General features: G+C 34.4%; 1 protein-coding gene across 3 annotated transcripts in view; it reads left to right on the plus strand.

Moving 5' to 3' along the window:
* The window catches only part of LOC106126223 (uncharacterized), a 33780-nt gene that overhangs the window by 7746 nt on the left and 14435 nt on the right, over positions 1-11599 (plus strand). For all 3 annotated transcript variants that reach the window (XR_001228331.1, XR_001228332.1, XM_013323717.1), the window contains exons 2-11: positions 1251-1365; positions 1630-1803; positions 3222-3402; positions 3595-3719; positions 3889-4070; positions 4287-4448; positions 4619-4761; positions 4933-5313; positions 5587-11079; positions 11286-11324. Coding sequence is in view for 1 of the 3 variants with exons in the window: in XM_013323717.1 (XP_013179171.1) it covers positions 1251-1365; positions 1630-1803; positions 3222-3402; positions 3595-3719; positions 3889-4070; positions 4287-4448; positions 4619-4761; positions 4933-5313; positions 5587-11079; positions 11286-11324 (6995 nt within the window). In the remaining 2 variants the exon portion in view is untranslated. The remainder of the gene's footprint in view (positions 1-1250; positions 1366-1629; positions 1804-3221; positions 3403-3594; positions 3720-3888; positions 4071-4286; positions 4449-4618; positions 4762-4932; positions 5314-5586; positions 11080-11285; positions 11325-11599) is intronic.

The raw sequence follows: 11599 nt of genomic DNA on the forward strand, positions 1-11599 counted from the left end.
TTTTAACAATAATGTTTATAAAATTAAATTAAAATGAGTTATATTATAACACATAATTAAAATTAATATGAACAAAATAGACACGTGATTTCTTCCTAACATTTTCTGCGTTCTATTTTCGCTTATGTAGTACACAACACACACGTGACCAAGGATTTAATTTATACTGGAATAGCATTTCGTTGCCAAAAATATAATGTTATCGAAAGAAAGAAAAATATATCCATATCAAATTTTATTTCTATAAAGATAATTATTTATCTTCTATCCGAGAGTTTTCACTACCTAACAACTTGTACAAAAAACGAAAGAGCTGAGCCTTAAAATTAAAGATGTTCATACGTCACCAGATATGAAGAAAATAGTATTCCAATTTGAGAAATGTAATATTGTATACCCCTAATTATTGTAGGCTCCGAGCCAAGATAAAGAAAAGTCGCACATTTGCGTAAGGATCAAATCTTCAAAATATTAACAAAAATATTTTTTAACATAATAATATAATTAGGTATCAGTATATCACTTTATCTAACGAGTTTATCAAAATAACTAAACAACTCCAATGTATGGAGTTTGATGTGCCTCTATTAATGTACGTAACTTCGGCTTTGGATGAAAACCAAGACAAAGGTGTATTAAAGTAGAAATCAAGTTATTGTCATACATACATATTAACTGATATTCTAGCAAGAGCACATCGCGTACGTCATACTTAATAGAATAGTCGTAGTAAATAAAGTCTTACATTTCCTAACTAGTCTTTTGTCTTAGAACAAGAGTATTTCACCTTTGTAACATAAAACCTGTACCTTTTAAAGCCATTGTTTTCTTCTAATGGCCGTCGCATCTATGTGTAACGGCCTCGTCTTGTGTTATACTATATTCCAGTCTTGAGAGCATTAATAATGAGTACTTATAAATGTTTTATCATGTTATATTTGTCTCGATATAAAGTCTAAAGATTTTGTACTCTGATATTGTTATCTGTGCATATTATGGTTGTAAATTTCTGCCAGTTGCCGAAAATTCTTGTACAAAAAAGTCGGTTCTAGGCACGGCTAGGTTATAAAAGGTGATTAACTTACGGGAAGTCTAATCTTTTTGTAAGAATAATCCTGGAATCATTGTACACCTTTACCTTACGGTGTTAAATATAATAAGCTGAAAGTACAAGTGCAACAACCCATAAGGGTTATCGATATCGATTGTGCACATGTTTACTAGTTAATTGTATCGTCGTAATTGTACAGGAGCCGTGCGGGAGCGTCGTTGGATGATCGCTTCAGGGCATCAGAGGACGCGGGCGGTGTTCGCTTGACGGTCTCCGCTGCTCGCACTGGCGACAGTGGCATTTATACACTGCAAGTGAGTTCGACTCTTTGTCTTATGATAAATATTTAAACTAGTCACCATTATATTCATCATTTCACTGGTCATAAGTACGTAATCGTTCGATTGCATGAAAATCACCTTCAAACTATCCTATCAGTTCACAGATGAAGATGAACTACCCATTATACTTTAAATAGTTCCGTATCCAGAAAAACCTGTCGTTTTCACGATGTTTCTCTGTTTCGCGCTTAGATGATCTTTGCTTAATGTTTTTTTGTGTTTGGAATTATGACGTAGGCCAGCAATGCTGCCGGCAAGGACACACGCCGCCTGCGACTGGAGGTATCAGCAGAGGAGACGCCCAGCGGCGACGACCCGCCGACCTTCCTGCGACGTCTGCAAGACCTCACTGTCAAGGTCGGCACACGGACTCGTTTCCTCGTCGAAATCGTCAGCTCCACTGAATGCAAGGTAATAAAGTCTTCAATTCTTTACGTCACTTAATGTTAATATTGACAACGCTGCTTTTCATTTTAATTTAGACCAGTTAGAAAAGTCACAGTAAAGAGAATTTGGCTTGTGTGAAGAACCTACTTTATAGTTAAGTTTATCATTAAAAATGCTAGCCCAATGACCTCTGATACTATAGTTATCGTATGTACTGAAATATCTTAATCTTGAATTATTTCTTAATGTCATCTGTTACGTAAAATTCCGTGGTGTAGGTGCTAGAAATATCGAATGCGTGCTCGAAATAGAATTGCCTCTGACAAATATTCCAATATAACCTCAAACATAATATTGTTGTTTATATCTGCACGCGATTTCTGCAATTTATTTTCTTATTATTTATTTCTATTATTTATCTTCGCTTACTCATCGCGCTTGCGCTTGTATTCAGAACTCAATCTAAACTCACATGATGTTCTCTTAGATAAACCCGACCTAAAAAAATCAGTGTTGTTCATAATATAATACTTGTAAATTAATAGTAGCTTTGTTTTTTTGACACAGGGTAAGTAGAAAGTGCACGGAATACATGATTATGGGCTATAGAGAGATTAGTTTCACCCACTGTATAGTAAAATGGGAAGTGCGTCCCGGAGGCCTAATTTAGTCCTCTTTCCCTTCCCACCCCTTTCTTATAAGGAAAGGATGGGAAGTGGAAGTGGACTTGGGATGAGAGGATGCATGGAAAGGGAAAATATTTTCTTTCTGTGCATCCTCTCCTCCGTCGATTAAAGGTAGGCAACGCATATGCAATTGCGTATGTCTATGGGCAACGGTCACTTCGCTACTTCAGCGATTTCAGGTGGCCGGTCGCTTGTTTGCTACCTTTTGATACAAAAAAAAATCATTGAGAAAGTTAATTTACTGAATGTAGGAGGACCTTGAATATCTTCGGAATGCGTACACCGCAGCGCCGTCAATGACATAATTTTTCTATTTTAAATGCGCTCCAAGACGTATTTTTAATGTGTTATATTTCACTACATTTATAAAATCGTTTTTATTGTAAACATAATCTAAATAAACAATATTTTTTTAAATATCGTTATTGTAAAATAATGTTTTGAAGTACTGAATAGTTTTGCGTAGGTGTGAAACTTAATATTTTTAGAATAGTTTAAAATTATTCTTTGTTATTTCAATTCGTTTTTTTTATACTTACTGATAATAAACAACTAAAAAATAATCTAACACATAAGTACTGCAAATAAAAAGTACTGCAAATTTATTTAAATATAAGTATTTTAATAAAAAGGAAAAATTACATTTCAAAGGGTTATCAAGGAGAGATCTTGTTGTAGTAGTGTATGAGAATGTTATTCAAAGACAATGAGAGAGAAGGAATAGAGGATTTAGACAGTGGAAACTCATCCTTACAGGTGACATGGTACCGGAACGAGCGGCGGCTGATGGAGGCGGAACGCGTGTCACTGGTTCGCGATGGCAACTTCTGGTGCGCGGACGTGGCCGCGGTGAGCGTGGATGACGCGGGTCGTTGGACTTGCACCGCAGAAAACATCGGCGGAAGAGCCAGCTGCTCAGCGCATCTTAATGTACTTGGTTAGTGTTAAAGTGCTGAAGAGAATGGTTTTGCGATACCTACATTTGTACACCTATACGTTTCGATAGTTTCCATGCCTCCTCGTCAAATTGATTATAAGCAAATATATCTACCTACATACATCTTCCTCTTCGTCCATAACAGTGACTTTAAAACAGTTGCTAATAGCATCAACGTATTAATGTTTTCAGTACCAAAGGCATATAAGCGGCCAGAGTTCGTGGAGGAGCTGCGTGCCGTACTTACTGAACAGGGCACTGTTTCGTTGGAGTGCAAGGTTGTGGGGGTACCAACACCGATCCTGCGCTGGTTCAAGGTGAATCATTTATCTTTTTTCTTTTGAACCTTTTAGAATTCATTTTCGATAAACACCAACATTGCATAGACATAGATGTTATCTGTCAAGCCTCAATTCAGACAGACAGACTGCATTGTCATAGTTACGATTGTTGCTAAGACTGTGTTTTTTTCTTCAACTTATACAGGACAGCCGCGAGATCAAGGCCGGTGATGTGTTCGCCCTCACTGCTAATGCGGAGGATCCAACTTCGCTTGGCACATACACATGTGAAGCTGTGAACTGCATGGGTCGCGCCTATTCATCCTCAAAGGTGCACGTCATCGGCCGCGGATCAAGAGATGGATCTCTTCGACCTGGCCAATCTGGGTAAGATGTTTTTATCGTTTTTTTACAAGTCCCTTTTATGTGTGTGTTGCCAGTGTGTTTTCAAGTACATTAGATACTTTTTAAATGTTTTAAACTTTATTGTTAACTCAAGATGGGTATCAGGTGGGCCCATTGCCAGATAGCAAGTGCACAGGTGTATCTACTCCAATATATGTATCTTGGTGATTTATATTAACTTATTCGTCATTTTCACAGGGGTGTTTCCCCAGAACCGCCTCTGATATTTACAAAAGAGCTGGAGGCACAATCGGTGAAGATTTGTGATCCCTTGACCTTGAGTTGCCACATCGTCGTCCCGCCTTGGCCCCGGAGTGTTGTCTGGTACAACAAGGAAGGCAAAATAGAACCAAACGAAAGGTATTCTATCATTTTAGCTCAATTTACAAATTGTTTCTCTTCCCTCGCTATTGCAATAAGAGTTAAGTAATTAAGTGGTTTCGAAATATGACAAATTAGTCATGTCTTCATAGTGGCAGATCTCTTTAGACAAGATTGTTGTATGAACTGTTTTTATGGCTTTATGGCAGATACCATGTGACAGAGGACGGCGTAGGGGGCTACTTAGTGGAGGTTACCAGTTCGGAATGGCGAGACGAAGGGGAGTGGAAGTGTGTTGCGACAAGTGCTGGTGGACGTCTCGGCATCACTACGTGCTATGTCACTATGGAAGGTAAGAGATATGCTCATATACAGTACATTTTCTTTCTAACTTAGAGGCAACAACAATATAAAGGACTTAATAGTCTTTGAATAGATGCAACTGATACTTTATACTTATACGTCTTTTATTATACGTATTTTATCTATCTTTGTAACCTAACTTTTCACATTTCTATTACAGTACCAAAGAATTTCCGTAAGCCTAGATTTATGGAAAATTTACAAGCCATACTCACTGAAGAAGGCCTAGTATCCTTCGAATGCAAAGTTGTTGGTTTCCCAACACCAGTTTTAAGTTGGTTTAAGGATGGTCAAGAATTAAAGCCAGGTGATGTATACCAGCTCACTGGTACCAATTCCTTAGGCTCTTATTGTTGTATAGCCAGAAATTGTATGGGACAAGCCAGTAGCTCTGCGGAACTGACTGTAGAAGATATACAGAACCAGTTAAATGAAGAAGAGAAGTTGCAATTGTTCTCGAAAAATCAGGCACCGAAATTTCTCCTAGGTCTTAAAAGTGTGGAAGCAAGAATCGATGAACCATTCCGTTTTACAGTTAAAGGTAGTTCTATTCATTATTTTTATACTTAGCGATAATAAACGTATGGGTAGTTTTTAGTACATGAGTTGTTTTATTAATATTGTTACTTGAATTGTTTTCTTCGAAAATTACCTATTTTATACTAAACATTTGTTACTTTATATATTAGAAATATCTATCGAGTAACATATTTTTTTTATTTGGAACGAGCATTATAATCATGTATCGAAATTTTTATTCTATACTTCTACTATTTTTGACAAATCACTGACACACCATTTCTCCAAATTTCAGTTGCCATTCCGCCTGAGCCATCGGTCCTATGGTATAGAGATGATCAACCCGTCGATGATTCACCGCGTTGTCACCTTGATAAAGAAGAGAAGGGTGGATTCTTTCTTGATATACGAAATCTTGAATTTTTAGATCAGGCAGAATGGAAGTGTGTTGCTATCAATGACTTTGGCCATAGTGTTACCTCGTGCTTTTTAAAGTTGATAATTCCACGTCATTATAAAAAACCACGATTCCTAGAAAATTTACAAGCAATTTTATCTGATGAAGGAGCAGTCAATTTAGAATGTAAAGTGATTGGTGTTCCACAACCTGTATTAAAGTGGTACAAAGATGGAGAAGAATTAAAACCTGGCGATATTCATAGAATAATATCAGGTCAAGATGGTACCTGTTGCTTAGGTACTTATACTTGTGAAGCACAAAATTGCATGGGCATCGCAGCCAGTTCGGCTTCCCTCCTCGGTTTTGACGATTCGATGAAAATTAAAAGCAAAAAGAAAATAGAAGAACAGAAATTGCAAAGAAATTTGTCACTTAGTACTATTCACGAAGAAAGGACATCACAAATGTACGATACACCTGTGGGGGATATAACTTTAGACGATAAAGGAGAAGTTTCATTTTCATTTGACGGAAAAGAAGTATCAGTTTCATTGTATGAGACACCTGATTTGACGGAAGAAGAAGCATTACAAATTGTTGAAATGTACGCAGATCAATTATCTGAAAACATCACAGAGCATAACGTTGTTGAATTACCTCCATTAAGGTTTGTGAAAGAAACATCCAATTCTGGTAATTTACTAATGGAAGCGATAATAATTGACGTCTCACCGGAATATTTTGCGTCACCTGAAGAAGATCTAAGGACAGAAGCGGATATTGAAGACATTTCTATTGCCGATGAAAACGCACCATCCCAACTTTCTTTCGATCAAGAACAAGAAGAAAAAATTTTACCCGTCATGTCTGATGATAAATACGAAATTTCTCATAAATTAAATAGAAAAAAGTCTGATTCGCAGAGAAGTGCTGATGAGTATTTTAGTTTATCTCGCGAACATTCCTTATCTGAAGAAAAAAGAGATGAAGATACAGAAATAATATCTGAAAGTGACTTACTTAGTTTTGCAAGTGCCCACAGTTCAGGAAAACCAAAAACGAAAATTGATAAAGTATCCCCTGAAGATGCCAATGAGGCATTAGAAGATAAGAATGTCCCTAGGACAAAATCGGAAAGAAAAATTAGTGACGGTTCTAGGAAATCAAGTACGGAAAGCGAAAAATCGTTAAATAAACATAGAGAAGACATGATAGAAAAGCAGATAAATCCTATGGAACAAACAATACCCAAAATTAAGTTAAAAGAAACTGTTATTAGCATAAGTACATCTGTTGATATTTTGGTTAAAGAAATACAAAAACTGGAAAATGAAATCATCTTAAAATCAGAATTTATGTCTTCTGTCATTACAGCATCAAAGAGTGTTGAAATTATAAATAGCGTACTATCGCCCTTATCTGAAATTAATAGGATAATTAACGAACTTAAAGTGTGTTTAATGGAAGCGAATGAAGTTAATTCTACGCTATTTTATAATGTTTTACAATCTTTGAAATCTCTGCAACAGGCACTTACCATTATTGAAAAATGTATTGACGTTGAGAGCGAGAATAGAACTCTTGTAAAGAAAACATGTGTGTTACTAATTGAAAAATGTAGCAATCAATTTCAAGATCTTATGATGCTAATGAAGTTAATAAAAACAAATGGCCATGGCATGGTTGATAATAAGGTATTGTTTGACATTGATTCAATATCTAACGAAATTATTACTATTGTTAATTTTACGGCAGGGACAATAAAAACAAATAATTTGCTTATTGAGGCTGATAAACTACAAGCCGAAGAATTATCTGTTGAAGCGAAACATTTAAGAGACACTCAAAAGGGTATACAAGAACTTAAGAGACCGCTTACTTCCTTGCTAAACATTGTAAAAAATGCAGAAGCAGAAACATCGAAAGAGGTTCCGTTTATACATAATAGTTCGGTCATACTTGCTGATATGTCGGAATCAATTCAGGATTTGCAATGTGCGCTAGAACAGATCGAGGTATTGTCAGTTAAAGAAAACTCAATACCTTTGAACAAATATAACACAGAAATTATAAACTCTGTTTTGAATCCCGTACTTGAATTAAGAAATTCTTTTGAACAACTATCTACAGAAAGTAAACATATACAAGATAAATCTATGTTAAACCAAAAATTAATCTCTGTTAAAAGTAATATTAATGACATATTTTCACATTTAAGTAACATTGAAGAAAGTGTAGGAGCTTTTGATATTTTGCAAAACGACAATAAACTAGAGACACTACAAAAAATGGCCCATATTTTAATATTATTGGAGAGTAATTTAACAATTTTAGACCACGTGCCTTCTGTAAAAGAAAATTTGAGTCTATTACATAAAAAACTAACAAAAATTTTAGAAAACGTCATTGAAAGTAATGAGGCAAAGAAATATTATGATTTCGTAGAAATTTGTGACGTTATAAAAGGAATTAATAATTATATTCAAAATGATGACTCTCATTCAAATCTCAGTTTGGTCAGTGTTAGCAATGCACTTAATATTATCAAAGATTGCCTAGTCAGAAATGTTTTTGATCCAGATTTAAATAAATCTGTAATTACTATCATATCTGAAGTACAAATATCCATTCAAGAAATAATAAATCAAGAAGAACATGAAACTTTTAGCTATGATTTCGAATATTTACAGCATAAATCAGAACATGCAACTGATGGAAGTAAAGCAAACAATGTAATGGAACATATAGATCAGACTCTAGCAGTTATTGCTACAGTTGTCTCCTATGAATCATTGAAGGACCAAAATGCAGTTCTCTTGCAACCGTTGGAAAGCGTTATTCCCATTTTAGAAGAACTTAAGAATGTTGTAGCTTCTTTCAGCTTAGGTGGAATAGAACGCGAAGAACATGTGTCTGAAATTACAGAGGTAACATCTCAATCAGTGGAAATGTTAGCTAAGCCCCTTTTTGAGATGAATCGACATCTGTCAGTTCTTAGTGAAATCATATTGGAAGACCACGAAAGCATAAAAGGAAACCATCAACCACTTTCACAATTTGCTCAAGCTTTAAGCGAATTATGTGAGACTTTAGAAATCGTACAACACGACATTATTTCACAATTTGGTGAACATCCTCATCGTTCGTTTTCTTTTGATTTTGCTGAAACTGTTCAAAGTTTACATAGTGCCATCTTGATGATACAAAATAATATCGAGTTAGAAGTTCCTGATGAACTATCAACTTTGGAAGATATATCAGGTTTAAAAACTACAGCAGATACGGTACAGTCAGATCACTTGGCAATCCCAATTATTGAACATAAGGAAATACAGGAGATTTTAGAGCTAACTACAGAATTAACTCCAAAGACTTCCTTGGCCCACATTCTAAATGTGTTAAATAAACATATAGAAATATTGCAAAATCCAGAGAGAGAGGAAATTATAGAAAAAATATCTAAAAGTAAATTGCCTCCCAGATTATCACTTACTACAGAATTGGCTAATTTACAACTAGGAATTCAAGAAATTCTACATCCAACGATGTCAAAAAGTTTAGAAAATATTTTTGCTATAACAACTATCACTGAAATAGGTTCACTATCTGAATCAATGATTGCAGTACAACAGATATTATCACAAATTACTACTGAAAACATTCCAATTTTAGAAGATATTGTAGATATTTCATCGGACTTAACACATTCCGTTAACCTATCCATTGCAGAACTCAAAGAACACCTCGATAAGTGTATAGAAGTAATATTACCAGCATTGCACATTACTGACGTATCTATTAAAGTATCAAATAATATTGCGACTTTAAAAGAAACGTGTGAACTCTTGTGTGATTTAATAGCTGACGCTAGCGCATCTAATAAGACTTTTAAAGAAAAATTAAAACCTTTAAACTTCTCAACTAAAGAATTATTAGACTCACTAGATGTGTCAAAGAAGATCGACGTCAAAAAAATAAAATACCTCACCGAAGAACTTTACAAAGAAAGTTCATGTGTCGGAGAAGAAATTTTATCTCTTGCACCATTACCAATAAACCAAATGGAAGAAGAAGCTCATTTGCTACAAGTTTTACATGAGTTAGAATCATCTATTTCTATTTTACAACAATATGAATATGTAGGTCTTAGTACACCACAACAAGTTAAGGAAATAGAACCTCAGATACTGTGCGAATTAGGTGATATTTTGATTACCACTTCTAATGTAATGCACTATTGTAAAAATCATTATGAAGATCAAGAAGATATTCAAAATTTTATTGCTATGTGCCAAAATAAATTTATTATCCTCCGTTCATTAATAAATGAAAATTTAACATACAAACGTATCATTAGATTGTATCAAGAATTTATTTTGGTTCATAATTTAGTTAATTTATTCAAAGAAAATATTTTGGTATTGAGAGTGCCTCGTGACCTAGAACAAGTCATGACAGAGTTTCTTGAAAATACAAACAACTTCTTAGATAGAGTACGGATATTTGTTGTAATTATATTAGAAAAGCAAATGGAACTGATATTTGCCACCCCGATGAGAACCCTGACGACCAATTGTGAAAAACTTGTTGAAGACGTCATAGCTGTAGGTTCATCAGATTTAACAAATGTAATAGAAGCATTTTTAAAGGCTAAAGAGATTATTTTGCCAAGTTTGGATAAATTAGACGTTGTTCTTATAAAAGATCTGAATTTAAAAGTATCAAATTATGAAATGGAAGAAAACATTATAAATGCGTGGGAAAAATTTGAGGAAATTTTCCAAAAATACATTTTGATGAACCTAACGAACGCGAAGCAAAAGCTAGAAATAGATAAGGCGAAGCAATGTATTCAAATGTATAATGATCTTAAAGCTTCGAATGGAAGAGCAAAACAATTGATTCTATTGAAAAGTATGGCTGAATGTTCAGAAATTCTGAAGGATATTATTTTAGAAAGTAAACAGTTATTTAGTGTTAAATTACAGAATCAACAATTTCTGGAGAATTCGTTGTCACAGATGTACACAGATCTCTCTATTTTAAGTGAAAAACTAAGAGAATACGAGAAAAAATTGCCTGCAAAAAATTCCGGCGTTTCTTTAGATTCGTACATTTTAAATCTAAATGAAAAGTTTTGTAAATTCATTGTAGAGCATAAACAAACACAGTGCCCAATAACTGTAACAAGTGTCGTTAAATCGTTAATTTTGAAATTATTCGATGAGATTCAAAGTGTAAAAATGCAGTTAAAATCTTTCGAAAGACAATTAATCCCGATGACTGCATCTATCAACAATTTTGTAAATACCTTAGACGAAATTGAAAAACTAATTAATGCTTTAATATATTCACAACAAGCAGATAATATACAAATTCAACAAATAGGTAAGTTGATGAAAAACCAAGGTTCTCAATTGCTAATTGATATACTTTTAAGATTATTTAATTTGAAAAGTTACATTAAAACTTCTAAGCTAACGATGATTTCGAGAAATAAACACTATGATGAGACTAATTTCGTACAAGGAACAATTACCAAAGAGAAATTCTTATTCTATCAATTAAGTAAAATAGATGTTTTAATATTACAGGTAAAATGATGGATCACATCGATGAGTTCGTGTCTAAAGATACCCTAGAAGTTATCAAGGATATAGCGATCTCATCAAATGTAGTCGATGCCGAAAAAGCAGTGAAGTTAGCAACAGAGCTCAAGGAAAATATTTCGGCTATTATGTTATCTCCAGAAATCCATTTATCCGAAGAGACGCTAAAGAAAAATCTAAGCGAAGCAGATGTATCTCTGGCATTTGAACTTCAGCAAGCTTTGTCGGTTGTAATAACGGAAATTAACGAAAAAGCTGAAGAACTGTCTTCACAATTCGACGGTATTAATATGCAACAG

Source organism: Papilio xuthus, unplaced genomic scaffold, assembly GCF_000836235.2.
Source record: "Papilio xuthus unplaced genomic scaffold, Pxut_1.1 DF825017.1, whole genome shotgun sequence".
NCBI classification, from domain to species: domain Eukaryota; kingdom Metazoa; phylum Arthropoda; class Insecta; order Lepidoptera; family Papilionidae; genus Papilio; species Papilio xuthus.